The sequence below is a fragment of the Schistocerca americana genome, chromosome X (genome assembly GCF_021461395.2).
Source record: "Schistocerca americana isolate TAMUIC-IGC-003095 chromosome X, iqSchAmer2.1, whole genome shotgun sequence".
NCBI lineage: Eukaryota > Metazoa > Arthropoda > Insecta > Orthoptera > Acrididae > Schistocerca > Schistocerca americana.
This window is the reverse complement of record NC_060130.1, coordinates 867284250-867302966: the sequence shown is the minus strand read 5'-3', so window position 1 is coordinate 867302966 and position 18717 is coordinate 867284250. Positions and strand designations below refer to the sequence as shown.

The 18717-nt window shown below is 39.0% G+C and overlaps 1 protein-coding gene across 1 annotated transcript in view; it reads left to right on the top strand.

Moving 5' to 3' along the window:
• Nucleotides 1-18717, top strand: part of LOC124555629 (trimethyllysine dioxygenase, mitochondrial) — a 494241-nt gene that overhangs the window by 207359 nt on the left and 268165 nt on the right. Inside the window, exon 5 of the mRNA XM_047129605.1 lies at nucleotides 5889-6109. Coding sequence (XP_046985561.1) covers nucleotides 5889-6109 — 221 coding nt within the window. The remainder of the gene's footprint in view (nucleotides 1-5888; nucleotides 6110-18717) is intronic.

Genomic DNA, 18717 nt, shown 5'->3' with positions numbered 1-18717 from the left:
ACACAGTCACTAAGAATTGCAAGCCCATGCAGCACAACAGTTGTGGTAGAAGAATCCATCCATTGAGTACTGGAAGTGAACATCTTGTTAGAAGGTGTTGACCACAAGTGGCCATGAGCTCAGCTGTAGACACTTTTATTTGCAGTGTGCTGTTACTCGAGATGCCCATGTAACTGAATGTGGCCCATATGGACATGACCACACATCAACAATGTGAAGCACTGCCCTTGGTGGGTTAACAGTCCCACCTGCATAAACATATCTAAAGTTTCTCTATCAGCAGTGCTACTATCCATTAATTCCTTTCCTTAGTTATCTGTGGATTATCTATTTTCTAATGGATTCTCTGGATAACTTTTTAGGAAAGCAACTTTCAAATGTTGATACAAATTTGCTAAGGAATAAATTGAATTTGATATTAGCATCTCTTTCTATACACACCTCATCCCATACCACCTCCTTTAACTTACTCTTAAACCAAGGACTCCTGTTCTCATTAACAAGCCTCACTGCTTTGCAGGAACCTGCCTCAGGGCTGTAAGTACTATATCATTTACTTCCAGTACTTGTTTATCATGATCAGACAGTCCATTAACAACTGGGTACACATTAGTTCTTTTGGCCTGAGCACTGTCAATAGAGATGTTATCAATCAGTTTCCTACTATCTTGCTGCACGTGACATGGATAACTGACAACTGAAATTAGATTGAAACATTAAAATAATGATGCTCTTTCTCCCTATCTGTCTCTCATAAGAAACTGTATTGAAATCTCCACAAACCACTAACCGTTTCTTCTTGCCTGGCAAGTAGATCAACAGTGAATCTAGATTTCTCATGAATATCTGAAAGTTTCATAGAGGGGATCTGTAGACTGTTGCAAAAACCAGAGAAGTATTCTGCAGTAACAGCTTATAAGTTCATGCTTGTATGATCCGATCTATACAAAAACTATTTGTTTCAATATTTTTGACTTTGTGTCCAGCTTTTACATTTGTTGCAGCTCCTCATTTTTTCCTTGTTAACTCTCCACAAAAATGATGCTATTCTATAATCTTTTGTATATAACTGCCCCATTACATGGTGTTCAGAGAAGCACAGGACACTTACCACTTCAGAATTTTCCTTATCTTTAAGCGTACCAGAAGCTTATCTGTCTTGTTTTTCAACTCCCTATTATTCTGGTAAAACAAATTAATTTTATTTTTCTGGAAACTATTACATATATTGTGGTCTTCTTCTGCTCTAATTTTTTCCCAATGCTGTCTGTTTGTAACCATCAAAAAATGGGCCCCTCTGACTCTAGTAATCACATGGACTTTATCCTGTGTGCCCCCGTTCACTTTCTGCAAGATGCTCAGCTAATTTGTCCTTCCCTCTCCCACACAGGTGAAGGCTATCATTTGTTCATCCCATCTCCCAACTGCAGTAACAGGAATGGCACAGATATGAGACTTTGTTTCAGTCAGAAACAATCCACTCGGCTCTTTGTTTAACTGTCAAACAATTAATAAATAACCTCACATATTTACAATAACAACAAACCACAGAGCACAAAACTTGTGAGCCATTCTTATTACTCCCAGACAGGATGAGTGGTGCTGTTTTCTCATACCAGAAGACACAATCAAAGTTAACAAGAAACATTGAAGGTGTATGTTTCAATGGAAAATGTCTGTCCAATCAAGTTACTGAAATATGCACATGTGAATATAAAAAAAGACAAAGGTAGCCATGTGCATAAAACAAAAAAAGTGAAGTGGTGTGGATAAAAGAAGAGATCCGAGACAAATATCAAAACAGCAGCTTATTATAAACAGAACTACAATAAGTACATCAGGCAATAGTGAAGCTACTACAGATTTCTGTATTTGACATAATTAAGAAATTGATTAACAAATATGAAAAAAACGAAAATAAAAAATTAAACTTATGCATTAGAAAAAAACATTAGGCATTAATCCATAATTGTAATTAAAATATAGCAGAAGTAGAATGTGACAAAAAATTTAAAGTTTTCAATAGAACAAAAAATTTGACAGAAACAGAATTTAATAATAATGAAGCATATTTATTACAAAAAAGCCTAGCATATAATTTATCACATAGATCAGCTCAGTCTAATACAGCAAACATTATTCCATATATTAAAATAGCAATTGATACTGCTAAGCTTTGAGTTACAGATCAAAACTACATTACTGAAAAGATATCCAAAGTGATTAGCAAACACAATTATAAAAGTAAAAATAATAAATTCTACAAAAAAGAAAACAAAAATATATGTGCAGTTTGTAAATAAATAGAAACATACAATGCTGTAGTTTTCAAAGCAGGCAAGAGAAATGCAGTAGAGATCATGTTTTGGTCAGACTATATAAATAAAAGCTTAGAATTTTTCAGCAAAAACAATATCAGTGGTGTAGAAAAAACCCAAACAAACGATTCTAAGCCCTAATTTAAAAAAAAGCAAATAAAGCTCAATTTTTGGTTGATAAAAGAGAAAAAGCATACTGCTCCTTGAAAAACCCATCTACACCCAAATTATGATGCCAACCAACAGTTATTTGTATAAGCAGTCCAGCATACCAACTTAGAAAAAGTTAAAATTTTATTCTGACTTAAGACTAGATTGCTTGACAATTGCTAAAGAACAACTAACAGTTGGAAAGCTACAACTGCCAGTTCCTACAGGCCAACTTACATTTGCTATGGAACACCCACCCAATGACAGTAAAAGAAAATACAGAGGGCAGGATGTGTTTACTCCAGCAAAGCCTGTTCATGAATGCTCTATGTGCATTTGACAGTTCGTGCAGTACTGTATTTGATGAAGGTTGATATGAAACTGATTAGTGCAACATTGCTTGTGGTATGGCAACATCTCTAAAAGACATCATTTGAGTGCTTACAATCATGGACGAGCAGCTGGATGGCTTGAAGTTGGTCCAAGAGTCACTATTGTGCCTACAGTAATGGTTGTGTCCACAAGTGTCCTCTCATGATTAAAAAAGGCTGCTGAATGTGGAAATTTTATCTGAAAGCCTGCCGGTGGTCATAGATGGACTGCCATCCTGCAAGAGGATTGATACATAGCCCTAGTGGTGAAAAGGAACAGACATCTCTCACTAGCCAGATCACTGCTGACCTTGCAACTGCTATCACTACATGTGTCTATGCCAGTACCATTTCCTGACAATTAAATCAGGCTGCCTTGTATACTTGGAAACATGTTAAATACATCCTACCTCAACCACACTATCACTCAAAGGAGTTTGTTGGTGTAGGGAGCATGTTGATTGGGGTCAGCAACAGTGGTACAGAGTGATGTCCTTTGACAAATCCTGTTTCACTGTGGCAAGTTATTCTGGCCACCAGTTAGTGGGGAGAGAGAGTGGAACATGTTATACACTATAGGATGGTCATGAACAACATCAGTATGGGCTGAGCACTATGGGGTGGTCAGACATTATGCACAATGGCCAAACACTACTGCATATCTTTGTGTGAGGTACCATAACAACACAGCAGTATTGCAGGGAGATTATTCTGGATCATACTCATCTGTTTTGGGGTGAGGTAGGTTCCGACTTTCCATTTATGGTTGACAGTGCCCACCCAGACAGTACTGCTGAGGTATCTGACATGCTGAAAAGTGAAAATATTGAACATATGGAATGGCCTGCATACTCCCTGCACCTAAACCCTCTCAAGCATGCCTGGGATGCTCTTGGCAGATATGTTTCCCAATGAACGCCCCTCCCCAAATTGCACAATAACTGAAAACTCCCTTGAGAGAGGCGTGAGACAATATCACCCAAGAGCCAGCCTGTGTGGCCGTGCGGTTCTAGGCACTTCAGTCTGGAACTGCGTGACCGCTCCGGTTGCAGGTTCGAATCCTGCCTCGGGCATGGATGTGTGTGCTGTCCTTAGGTTAGTTAGGTTTAAGTAGTTCCAAGTTCTAGGGGACTGATGACCACAGATGTTAAGTCCCATAGTGCTCAGAGCCATTTTTGAATATCACCCAAGGACGCCTCAACAGTTTGGTAGACAGTATGAATCACAAGCGCAAAATGTACATTAGTTCCCAAGGAGGCCATATTCCTTACTGACAGTTCGATTGACCTTTTTATTGATAGTCCGACCTGTGTCAAACATGAACGTTATCTATGTCTGTCATCCTGCTTTCCCATGTAGTGAAATTGGTACCATTTTTCATTATAAATATACCACTCCACCTCTACTATGTAAGTATTATGTTTCCTGTTATCAAACATTGCCTGTGATTATTCCTGTCCAATAATTTCACTGTTCCTTAGCAACTGACAAGCGGTGTATGTGTACGTTAATCAATATGCGGTAAAGAATTCAAGCAGCTGCATACAACAAATTAAAGATGTTCACATTGTAGAGAATGCAAAACTTATTTCCTTAGATATATCCAACATGTGTGCTAACATACCTGTTAGTGAAACTATTGAAATTATTGAATGTGCTTTACACACATGTGGTAAAATGTGTGCAGTTGAAATAGAAGAATTTATTATTTTATTGAAATTGACACTGTCGCATAACTATTTTAAGTTCAATGACCAGCTGTATATACAAGAACACAATTTAGCAATGGGTCATTGCCTTGCTGGTGGACATGCTAATAGTTTTCTTCTCCATACTAAGAAGTTAAGAAAATTCCAGAATGGACTAATAAAATTCAATACTACTGCAGCTGATACATTAATGTTATTTAGAGGAACACAAAATGAAATACATATCTTCCACACACAATGGAATACTCTACATAAAAATATCATGTTAACAATCAACTGTGAACAATATCATAAAATAAATTTCCTTGATCTTGAAATCACAAGAAATGGAACATTGAACAAATTCAAAATCTACTGAAAATGACAACCACAGGATGTATAATACATAATAGCTCATCATCCAAAAGCACACAAAGAAGCATATTTTGGAACTTGTCTAGGGATACTAATAAGTTATCCACTGACTAAACAAAAAATAACATCTGAATTAAAGACACAAAGAAATACAACCCCACCATAGTCAACAAAATTTATACCAGAAACTACACACAAACGAAAATAAAATAAAAGACAGAATTATCTTAACAGGGATAAATTACAGCAAACACACACGGTTCATTTTCATACCATATTAGCGAAAAATTTCAGATAACATCAGATTTGCACTCAAGAGAAGCAACATAAACCTAGGTTTGGCAACACAGGACACACAGTGATCACAAATTTGTCGTAACATAGAACAATCCTGTAAATCTGCATGTTCAGGTGTTCATAAGTTAAAATGTGATAACTGTGAGGAAAACTTACATAGGACAAACTGAAGGAAATTTCAGCACAGTATTTAAAGAACATCTGAACATAACTTGCATGAGCCTGTCTTCATTTAGTATATTTGTAAACTTGAACAAAACCTCACAGACAGAGACGCGACAATGCCCGAAAAGTGCAGCTTAATATCCTTTCCATAATATTGTTACTAAACAGTTTGGGAGAAATAAAATTTTTGAAATGTATAACAGAACATCCTGACATTATATTAAAGAAACAGACTTAGCTAAAAAAAAAAAAATCAAAAATTTCACTAGTATACTTTGATAAAAGCACATGTCTCAGTTCTGCTAACAGAGGTGTTACAAATTAGAAGTAGTGTTATAGTATTAACCTATTATAACAAATATGTGTATTTTGTCTAATAGATGCACCACTGATGATGGGCAATTCCTGAAACTAGTCCAGTGAAATAAAATACTGCCACAAAGCAGCTTTTGTTGAATAATTAATTAATAATATGACATATTTACAATTACAATATTTTATTTCATATTTCCTTCTCATTTTAGGGGCAGATAAACATCTTTCTAAATTCTCCCTTGAATGGCTCTACAAAAATAATTACAACACCCACTATCAGAAACTAAAAGATCAGAAGCCAGTTTTGTGGAATAATACGGTGAACCTTTTAGATGATGCAGTTGATGCAACAGCTTACTTAGAAGACGAAAATTATGTGAAAAAGGTTCTTCAGTCTCTTGCAAGATTTGGTGTTGGATTTGTAAAAAATGTAAGTAATAATAATGTGAATAACGTCAGGCTATTTGTTTTCTGTTAAAGAAGTAATTCAACTTAATATTTTTACTTTCATGAAATACTCACATAGTGTATGTCTGGTGATTAGGGGACAGAACAAGAGACAACTAAATAAATATGCTGTTTTATTCTTTAATTAACTTCTATTAGGCAAAGATACAGCTAGTTTAAAATTTTAGAAACATGTTCAACAGTCTGCCGCTGTCTGTTGCTAGTGGGTTCCAAGTTTTCCACATTTTACTTCCATACATGGCTACACTCCATACAAATACTTTCAGAAATGACTTCCTGACACTTAAATCTATACTCGATGTTAACAAATTTCTCTTCTTCAGAACGCTTTCCTTGCCATTGTCAGTCTACATATTATATCCTCTCTACTTTGGCCATCATTAGTTATTTTGCTCCCTAAATAGCAAAACTTGTTTACTACTTTAGGCATCTCGTTTCCTAATCTAATTCCCTCAGCATCGCCTGATTTAATTCGACTACATTCCATTATCCTCGTTTTGCTTTTGTTGATGTTCATCTTACACCCCTGTTTCAAGACACTGTCCTTCTGTTCAGCAGCTCTTCCAGGTCCCGTGCTGTCTCTGACAGAATTGCAATGTCATCGGTGAACCTCAGAGATTTATTTTTTCTCCATGGATTTTAATTCCTACTCCGAATTTTTCTTTTGTTTCCATTACTACTTGCTCAATATACAGATTGAAAAACATCGGGGAGAGGCTACAACCCTGTGTCACTCCCTTCCCAACCACTGCTTCGCTTTCATGCCCCTCAACTCTTATAACTGCTGTCTGGGTTCTGTACAAATTTGAAATAGCCTTTCGCTCCCTATATTTTAACCCTGCCACCTTCAGAATTTGAAAGATAGTAGTCCAGTCAACATTGTCAAAAGCTTTCTCTAAGTCTACAAATGCTAGAAACGTAGGTTTGCCTTTCCTTAATCTATTTTCTAAGATAAGTCGTAGGGTCAGTATCGTCTCACGTGTTCCAACATTTCTAAGGAAAGCAAACTGATCTTCCCCGAGGTCAACTTCTACGAGCTTTTCCATTTTTCTGTAAAGAATTCGAGTCAGTGTTTTGTAGACGTGGCTTATTAAACTGATGGTTCGGTTATTTTCACATCTGCCAACACCTGATTTCTTTGGGATTGGAATTATCATATTATTCTTGAAGTCTTAAGGTATTTCTCCTGTCTCATACATCTTGCTCACCAGATGGTAGACTTTTGTCAGGGCAGGCTCTCCCAAGGCTATCAGTACTTCTAATGGCATGTTGTCTACTCGCGGAGCCTTGTTTCGACTTAGGTCTTTCAGTGCTCTGTCAAACTCTTCACGCAGTACCATATCTCCCATTTCATCTTCATCTACATCCTCTTCCATTTCTATAATATTGTCCTCAAGAACATCACCCTTGTATAGACCCTCTATATACTCCTTCCACCTTTCTGCTTTCCCTTCTTTGTTTAGAACTGGGTTCCCATCTGAGCTCTTGATATTCATGCAAGTGGTTCTCTTTTCTTCAAAGGTCTCTTTAATTTTCCTATAGGCAGTATCTATTAGCCATTTTGCACTTCCTGTCGATCTCATTTTTGAAACTTTTGCATTCCTTTTTGCCTGCTTCATTTACTGAATTTTTATATTTTCTCTTTTCATAAATTAAATTCAATATCTCTTCTGTTACCCAAGGTTTTCTATTAGCCCTCGTCTCTTTACCTACTTGATCCTCTGCTACCTTCACTACTTCATCTCTCAAAGCTACCCTTCTTTTTCTACTGTATTTCTTTCCCCCATTCTTGTCAATCGTTCCCTAATGCTCTCCCTGAAGCTCTCTACAACCTCTGGTTCTTTTAGTTTATCCAGGTCCGACCTCCTCAAATTCCCACCTTTTTGCAGTCTCTCCAGTTTTAATCTACAGTTCATAACCAATAGATTGTGGTCAGAGCCCACATGTGCCCCTGGAAATGTCTTACAATTTATAAGCTGGTTCCTAAATCTCTGTCCTACCATTATACAATCTATCTGATACCTTCCAGTATCTCCAGGCTTCTTCCATGTATACAATCTTCTTTCATTATTCTTGAACCAAGTGTTAGCTGTGATTAAGTTATGCTCTGTGCAAAATTCTACCAGGTGGCTTCCTCTTTCATTCCTTACCACCATTCCATATTCACCTACTACGTTTCCTTCTCTTCCTTTTCCTACCACCGAATTCCAGTCACCCATGATATTAAATTTTCGTCTCCCTTCACTGTCTGAATAATTTCTTTTATCTCATCATACATTTCATCAATCTCTTCGTCATCTGTGGAGCTACTTGGCATATTAACTTGTACTACTGTGATAGGCGTGGACTTCGTATCTGGCTACAATAACGCGTTCACTATGCTGTTTGAAGTAGCTGACCTGCATTCCTACTTTTTTATTCATTATTAAACCTACTCCTGCATTACCCCTATTTGATTTTGTATTTATAACCCTGACCAGAAGTCTTGTTCCTCCTGTCACCAAACTTCCCTAATTCCCACTATATCTAACTTTAACCTATCCACTTCCCTTTTTAAATTTTCTAACCTATCTGCCCGATTAAGGGCTTTGACATTCCACACTCCGATCCGTAGGACGCCAGTTTTCTTCCTCCTGATAACAACGTCCTCCTGAGTAGTCCCCGCCCGGAGATCCGAATCGGTCAATGGGAGCCTCCGTATTCTCCGTACTTGCTTTTTCAAGACAATCAGAATTTTCCTAGTAAACTTCTGCATCACAATAGCCTCGCCTTCTCCCACCTTGTCTTCCTTTTTTTCAGTCAGTGTCCAATTTTTGGTTATTATATTTAAGTTTCGCCATGTTACATGTGAAGACCATGTGCTCTTCATGACAGGATCATGTGATCCAACTGTTTACTAAAACTGCGACGCAGGGGATTTTTTTCATCTGCATTAGAAATGCAAGAGGCAAGGGCCCCGACCATAGTCGTCTTAGACTGGCTCCCTTTGGTGAGGATCGGTTTGTTGTGCCTCGCTTATGTTTCCTAAAGTCTATTTCCATCCCGCACTTCTGTGTCCTAACGTGAGCAACTGGCCCCTTTCACTTCAGTTCTACTTTGCTACAATAAATACGCATTTATCTGCATGCAAATTAGGAAGGGACTAATAATACCATGCACACGAAAGCCACGCATATGCCCACTGTTCATTGCACTCCTCGTTATGAAAAGCAAGCTACGTCCAAAGTATGGCATGTGCCTTATCAATCGAATCCGCGTGTCCTGGAGAATCACATGTGAGGTGGTAAAATACCCAGCCACCTTACGTGTCTTCCCCCTTCTGAGTTAATTTGGGACTGCGTAAGCCGGCCGAAGTGGCCGTGCGGTTAAAGGCGCTGCAGTCTGGAACCGCAAGACCGCTACGGTCGCAGGTTCGAATCCTGCCTCGGGCATGGATGTTTGTGATGTCCTTAGGTTAGTTAGGTTTAACTAGTTCTAAGTTCTAGGGGACTAATGACCTCAGAAGTTGAGTCCCATAGTGCTCAGAGCCATTTGAACCATTTTTTTGGGACTGCGTATAATTGATGGTTGAGGTATTGATTAACTCAGCGGAAAACTACAAAACTCAGTTTGGTAATTGAACTCTACCCTGTATTATCAGCCACTTCAAACTTAGACTTACGGTAATATCATAATGAAATTTTAACTCTCATCCAAAATATCTTTTTTGGTGCTACCTTGAAATAATTTCAGTGTTGATACTTGTATGTAGATTATATTACAATAAATTATAAAATCGAAAACTTTCCTTACCTCTTACAATTCTGAAAAACTGGGGAGGATCTAATTAGTTTCCTCGGCTGCATAGACAAAGTACAAGCACGAAATAATGGTGATGCACGATGTGGAAGATTAGTCATATCATACGGTTAGTTCCCCATAATTTATTTTCTTCATCTTATAATCTAAATCTACGAAAAGGTTACTACGGTCATGCCTAGTAATATCACTTTTTTACTGGTTGAACTTTCCCTCTGTAACAGCATTGTAATTTCCGGTCAGTATTCTATCTTTCCTGTTGGTCCCTGAAACATAGATCTTCGAAGCGTAGGTGTTTCATCCTATCAATTTGATTTTTTCTTTCACTCTATAAGTATCTCAGAATTATTATGTTATTATAATTCGAATACCTGTGGTTGATTAACTGAACCTTTGTTAACTCTTCCTTGCCTTTTTATCTTTTGTGTAGTAATTTTTTCTGGGCGATATATGTACCAGTGTCCAGGTAGTTACTCCACTTCTCCTTCATTATGTGTAAAACTGCAATACCCATTTTTTTTCACCTGCGGAACAAATACTTATTAATGCCACATGATAGTTACAACGTCACTGGCTTACTCCTCCTTAGTTAACCTCTCTCCATCATATAACAAGTTATCTGTCGCGAATTGTACGATGTGCGTTCCTAGACACCAATCCAAAAATACTGCTTATGGCCCTTCCTGTCAAACCTATTAATCGTAATGAAAGGTCCTCATATCTTTGCCGAATCCTACAAAAAATGACAGGATCTCACGCTCCTTTGCTATGAGCCCAAATATCTTTAATGATTCGATCGCATTCTGCGTATGGAACCTCATCTTACACCTTCCTCAATTTAAACTTTGCAGATCTTAAGTCAACCAACCATCACAACAACACGTCCCGTCCTTCGATAGGAGAGATATCAGCTTCAGCTTCATAGTCTATCTTTGATGTTATGTTTACTCAACTTTTAATCAATTCACAATGCCATCATATAGCAACATCTTATTTCTACAGTTCACTCTAAGCCTTGATTTAAACATACATGCCTGTACTCACTTTCTTCACCATTTTTTGCATTACCTACTTCGTCCTTTGTTTCATATACAAAGGATAAAACAGTTGTTCAGTACAATCATGTTTAATGCTATGTTTAAGCAAATTAATATATCCTTGTTCTCTTTCTATGCAGCTCAGAGATCCATCCTAGTAAGAACTACTATATTTCTTTTATTTTGTTCCATTCAGTTTTAAATCAAACCACCTCTTTTGTTTTGACCTTCTGTAAGTAAATAACCAGCCTACATTGATTTTTGACCTCTTATTTATTCATTAACTTATTCCATGGATTTTATCTTACCCTTCGACTTTATCCTTCGTAAGCCTTCAAGTGGCTTGAGTGGTGCATACCTAGTCATTTCCATGTCTTTGAGTTTATCAATTCCACTGCATTTGCATGGAAAATTCTGCTGATTTCCATTGGTTCCCTAGGTGCCGCAAAGAATTTGTGGCATTGTTGCCTTTGTTTGTTAGACTGATAGTTTGTCCGAGAGGAGCTTCTGTCCTACGGTGAACACTCGATTGGTGGTATTTTCGTCAGCTCCGCTCTTACTGACTGCGCAACGAATGCTATTTAGTGCTACTGAGACTATATGCCGGTGTTATCTTAGAACTGTAGGAAATTTTATGAGTTCCTTAATCTTATTTGGAGCTGGTTTCTTCTTTAACACTGTAATTGGTGGTAGTAAAGTAATACTGTGGGATATCTCGTTTATTACAGCTTGAAATTTTTGTAAATATACATCCCACATGTTATGTCTCTTGCTACAGTATAAACGACATAATGTCGTTAGATTTTTCATTGTACGTGCTGCTGGATGTGCACCTGATTTATATTTGGAAATGTATATAGGCTTCATCTTGTGTCTTTTAAGTGTGGCGTGCCATTGTTTTGATCTGAACTGAGTCCCGTTATCCGAGAGTATATTTTCGACCTGTCCAGTTTGAACCAAGAAATCTTGTTTGAGGGTATTACTGACACTGAACCATGTTGCCTTTTTCAGAGGTGTGAGGGTGATGTACTTAAGTTAGTTCTGTCACCACAAAAATCAATACATGACCTTTCCTTGTATGTGGCAAAGAACCCATCAAATCAGTTGCTGTGATGAGTCTTAGTTTCTCTGGAACTATCCGGAACATGGGTGGTCTAGTCTGAATTGTCATATGTTGAGCCCGCTGACAATCTTTACGTTTGGGTAAAACTTTTCTAATTCGGCTTTCCGTGTTTGGAAAGTGACCTGACCGCTTCAACATTAAAAAGTAAATTCTTGTCCCAAAATTACCATTACTGAGGTGTGTATACCAAATGTATTTATTTATCAGTTCATCTGGAATGCACACCACGCATGAAGTGGTATTTACATTGCATCTATTAAATAAGATGTCATCCCTCAGCAGATAATGCTGCCGAACTTCAGTGGAATCTTTATCCTTCCACTTACGTTTGATCCTCAAAATTTCAGGATCCTTATTTTGCTCCTTCGCTGTTTGTTTAAATGCTGAGGTGATATAATTCTCAAACGGAACCTTTTTCGTATTACCGTATAAATTACGAACTGCTCGTCCTCATTATTTATTCTACTGTTGTTAGCAGCACCTTGCGGAGATTTCAAGAGAGCATCAGCCAATATGTGTGGTGGTCCTGGTACATAAGTTATTGTGGAATCGTATTCCTGCAGGAGTAATATCCACCAAGCAAGTCTATCGTGGGCAAATTTAGCAGTTAATTGGAACTCCAAGGCCTTATTATCTGTAAATATTTTGGTCTTTCTCCCAAAATCAAAATACTGTAATCTCTGAAAGCGCCATACAACAGCTAAAGCCTCCAACTATGTGATGGAGTATTTTTTTCCACTCTTAGTTAGGACCCAACTTGCAAACGCAATGATTTTTTGAGTCATTTGGCCTGCGTGTTCATACTGTTGAAACAACACCACTCCCAGTCCAGTTTTGGCACTATCGGCTCCCATACAGAACTCCTGTGTCAGATCTAGGTGTGCTAATATGGGTGCTTCTAACAAGTTTTTTTTAATTAGCAGAATTCTTCTACTACTTGCTGGTCTCCCACCCATGGCATGTTTTTGCTGGTAAGAACAAATAAGTGTGGTGTTGCCAAGATGTCAATACAAATAAATTTTATGTAAAAATTTATAATTCCTCAAAACCCATTAAGTGTTTTCCTATTGTATGGCATTTCAAAATTCCTAATAGCTTCAATTTTGTCTGGATTTGGCTCTATCCCCTTTCCCGAAATAATGTGGTCCAAAAATTGTACTTCCTTTGTTCCCAATGTGGATTTTGCAATATTCACTGTGACGTCATAATCTTTTAGAGTTTGGAGGAGTTTATCTAAAACCTCGTTATGCTATTTTCGTGATGATTCAGCTATTAATGTGTCATCCACATAGTATGTTAGCTTCTGTTGTAGCTCTTTATTTAATATAATCCTTAAACTCGTTATAAATGCTGCTGCTGATGAGTCTGAATGGTAAACTGATACCATCAGCCAAATGCTCTAAAGGCTGTGCAATTGCTGCATTCTGGCGCTTACTATATTTATCAAAAGCTGGACATCCGATCTAGAGATGAAAAAAATCTTTACACCATCAATTTTTTGAATCAATTCTTCCAACTTCTTTGGCTGATCCGTGTCTGTGACTATTATTGTGTTGATTTGCCTAGCATCTAACACAGGTTGAATGGTACCGTCTTTTTTGTCTACAACTTGCAAGGAACTATTTCTATGTTGATGACGTTGGCTCTACAGTCCCACCTTTCATCAATTTGTGTAACTCAAGAAATACCTTTCACGTAAAGCAAAGCCGTATAGTGTGTGGCGGGACTCTGAACGAATTGTATTCCACCTGAAATTTATACTGGAAATACTTAATGGCCCCCGGTTTTGGCAGAAATACTTCCACATTACCATGTAGTATCCTTTCTCATTCCCCTTTCCCATGATAAAAGAAAAGGTTCAAATGGCTCTGAGCACTATGGGACTTAACATCTGAGGTCGTCAGTCCCCTAGAACTTAGAACTACTTAAACCTAACTAATCTAAGGACATCACATACATCCATGCCCGAGGCAGGATTCGAACCTGCGACCGTAGCGGTCTCGCGATTCCAGACTGAAGCGCCTAGAACCGCGCGGCCACACCGGCCGGCTCTCCCATGATCAGAGATGTCACTTAACTGCTTTACTTTTTTATCTCCTCATGACTCTCATGTATAAGTTCATCATCTATGGGAACTGGTTTGTCTGTCCAAACATACCGCAGATGTTTTTCTGTGGCCCTTCATCGTCGATTTGCATATGTAATTGTGTATACACCTCCAGAATCTCTTCATGTTTTAGTTTGTCCTCAAAGAGAAGGGTAATACTGCACAAAGTCACCCCTCCTTTGCCCATGTCTAGTATGGCCTGTCGTTGGTTTAGAAAGTCAGCTCCAATAATCTATCAACTGATAATTTTGGTATGATTAAAAAAGTTGTTTTTATTGTCTTCCCCTGACATGTAAATGCAATTCTCATCTGCTTGGTGACGTCAGTGGAATGACCAACAATGGGTCTCTTCACTTTCATTTTTCTGGTTTTTAACACTAGCAGTTTACTTTCAGTATTACGCCAATAGAACTATTGTTTGGAAATGGCCATAATTTCACTGCAACTATCAAGCACTACGTTAACGACAATTTTCCCGGTTTTAACTTTGATTATCGTATGCTACTACTATGTCGTCGTAATGCCCTGAATTATAAACATTTTGTTTCTGTTTCCAAATGCACACAGGCTTGTGTGTCAGCTGGTCACGCGTTATCGTCCTGAATTTTGCTCTCATTAGCCTCTGTGTCAAACATTTGCAAACAATTGAACCCATAACTATCTTCAAGTTGTGTTACATTTAGTGGTGGGAATTCTCCCTCATCATCGGTTGAATCCCAATCAATAGTATCCCAACATGCTAATTGTGACTTTCGACCTATCTGTTCCACCTTTGGTACTGTTTCCTCGTTTCCTATATCATTAATGAGTCTATTAATCTGTTTACTGGCAACTTCGCAATTTTTAGTGGATCGTGCACTATCCTCCTGGTTTCCCACTTCCACCACTTGTCAGCCTTGCCGTTTTCCTGGGTTGGGTTGTCTAATCTCGATTTCAGGTTGTGGTTCGTTTCACCTCATGAGTTCGGATTCGGTTGCTCTCTTGCAACGCTCGTAGCGTTACTAGTGTTCAGATTATTCTGATTATATTGCTGGGAACTCCTTGGTCTATTGCCATTTCCTTCCAGTTATCGTTTTTGCTATTATTATTACTTCTGTACGAACCATTATTATACCCACTGGGTTACAATTTACTCCATTTCGATCATAATTCAACCCTTTACTCTGTCTTTCAATACTATCATTGTTCCTGTTGTACCCGTTTCCATTTCTCGAACTGTCACTTACTTTCGCGTTGATTTCTACGTTTACGTGGATCATCTTCACTGAGTATGAAATCTAATTCACGAAGGATTCCTTTAAAGGCTTGTACGTTATCTCCTCTTCCTACCAATGATTGTCGGTACCGTAATGGGAGCATCTTGTTACAGAGACGGATCAATTCTCCATCACTTTACAAATTATCCAGACACTGATCTTCGCCATGTTCTCTAAGAATTTTATTAGGCTTTTCTCTCCCGAATTTTAGTATAATGTCTTGTGAAGCAGTTCATATTCTGTGCTTCAGTTGAACAGCAACGTGAGAGAAAGAAAGATCTAAACTCATCATATGACTTGGAGGTTAATGCTACTCTTTGCATTGTTTCGGCAATTGCATACTCCATATGAGCACACATAAAGTCTAATTTATGAGCTAAGGTCGAATGTTCTGGTAAACCCATTTGACACAGATATATAAATGTTCGGTGATGGAAGTGTTTCCATCCTGTTTGTAATGTTGAAATTTTCTTAGAGTGAGGGACTGTTAAACTCCGTCGTGGCACCAAAGGGTGTTTTATCTAATGCACCACTCCTCCTGCCTGTCATATCTACATTACTCTCGTCTGTACGTTGTACCGCCATAGGGTATTGCAGACTCCCACTGCCATCGAGACGTGTGTTACATCGCAGCAACTGTACGCAGTTACGCGCCTCAAATTGCGCCATACGTACTGGACTGTCTGTCACGGGTAATGCTTCGCGACCATGGTACATACTGTTCGTTGCACCGTCTGTATCCTGACTCGCCAGTGGTACTGGACTATTGCACCTTATGTACTGTCGTGTATAGTGACCTGGTGCTACGTGATTCGACACTTGTGAAGCTGTGTATTGATTTGTTTGACACCTGTGAGCATTAAGTTCCTTTTGGCGCCTGACATGTCGGACTATGGTGCGCTGCAAGTAGTTCCGTTCCTATCTGAGGAATCGTTTGTCCCTGCGCAAGTGGTGGTTACACGTACTGATTGTTAGTATTCATTTTCCCTTTGTAGATTCGTGCATCCAGACGTACTCCCACATTCGCGCCTGTTAATTGCTTCTCGATCATTACCACATGCGGGTGATTTTACTGCGTTCTTATCAGCGCTATTGTTCGGACCTACTGTTGACTCTAACGTTACAATAGACTCTGAACACACGCTACCACTATCCCTCCGAGCTTTAATACTCTGCAACAGTTCCAATCTGAGCCGTTGGAATTGTTTTCCGATTCCATTTTTAGAATTAGGCTATCAAATCACTTTGAAACTGCCATCGTAACCCTTCTCTGTACTGTTGTCTCCTCGATTACATATTGCGCTTTACAAAATGCCCTCGTTGCAAGTACTTCGACCTGTTGGTTAACTTTTTTGACAGTCTGTTGAGTATCGTCACCGAACGTGTTCATGTCACTTAGTACCTTATCTACAGTCATTCGCATTTGTTTGTGACCAGCAATGAGCGTTTCAATCATGTGTCGTGATTCTTTCGAGTCCTTTCGAATTTGGTCTAATTACTTATTTAGATCTATTCGCGTGTGCTGGATTTCGTGACCGATATCCTTGCGCATTTTTTCTGCTCCTTCTCAAGGTTTCGTATCCCCATATTCGTTTGTTTCAGGGTTTCCTGCAGCTCCTTTTGAATTTGCACAGTCTGAGTCAAGTATTAAAACGTTGGAAAGGTATTATATGGTACGCTCGTGCTTTTCCCTGTAGCCGTTTGATACAGCCTTTCTCAATTCTGTCTTTCCGGTGGCTATTCATTGAGCTCGGAACAGAGTGCTGGTGCACTAATACTCGTTCTTTCGGGCCTAAATTGTGCCGGTTGGTTCAGTACGACTATGTTCGATTCTATATTCTCTAACTAAACACCATCTGAATCCATATCTACCTCACTCAAAACCCCTTCCCCATGTTCGTCATCTGCAACCAGGTGCAATTGTCGTATAACTATGCCTGTCTCTTCACGTGACATTGACGCTAATTATTTTCCATGTGTTGAGCTCAATCCTACCCAGGTCGTTAATAACTCACTATTGCCCTGATTTACGTCTTTTCGCCGTTTCCGATCTTCCAAACAATCTCTAAGTTTCACGACGTTTGCGCTCTTGACTTCCCGCTAAAAAAGAAAGAAAAAGAAACACTTGCATTTAGTGTCAACTGCGAGTCCCCATTCATCATTCCTTTGCCGGTCTGCCTAGAGCCGTGCGGGATTAGCCGAACGGTCTTAGGCGCTGCAGTCATGGACTGTGAGGCTGGTTCCGGCGGAGGTTTGAGTCCTCCCTCGGGCATGGGTGTGTGTGTGTGTGTGTGTGTGTGTGTGTGTGTGTGTGTTTGTCCTTAGGATAATTTAGGTTAAGTAGTGTGTAAGCTTAGGGACTGATGACCTAAGCAGTTAAGTCCTATAAGATTTCACACACATTTGAACATTTTTTTCTGCCTAGAGTTCGCTTCAGTCTTTTGGAGTTGCTACGACATCATCTGCAAACAACCTCAGGGAGCTTCCGACGTTATCCACCATATTATTTGTAAACAAGGTGTCTATTGTATGGGTCGTCAGGAGCATTTTCTCTCCTGTTTCGACAGATATTTGCAATTTCATTTTTACAGTGTGTAGCTGGAATCAGTCCAAATAAAAACATGTAGTCTTTCATGTGACGCCCACTATCGACAGGAAGCGTCAGTTTATTTCCCGTTACGAGCAAAACTAACTTTAAAGCGGAAGTTTACGTGCTCATTCGATTGAGTGCGATACTGATTTTATCGATTAGTGCTATCCGCGACAGCAAATCACGAAGAATAGCCAGTAGTTCAGCAGCGACAGAACTGCCCCGGCCCCACTGACTGCTCTCACCACGCAGCAGCGCTGCCCAGTAACTGCTGCTGCAGTACCGGTTTTGCTTCCTGTTTTACTGGCCCTGTTAATGCATACCGATAAAACAAATATGGGACTAGACTAATTCGTGACCGCTCAAACGAATGGGAACGTAAAATTCTGTTTTAAAAATCGTTTTGCCTGTAATGGGCAACAAACCGGCACTCTTGGTCGGCGCTGGGCGTCGCATGAAAGGCTTGATGAGAAGTATTTGTTTGGGCTCGCTCCAGCTACACACTGAAAAAAAAAAAAAAAAAAAAGAAATTGCGAATATCTGCTGAAACACAAGAGAAAATGCGCCTAACACCTCTTAGGAGTAACATCCTGTACATTGGTAACAGTAACGGTTCTGTCACGCTTTCCGGGGTCACGCCAGAAATTGCCTTTACGTGT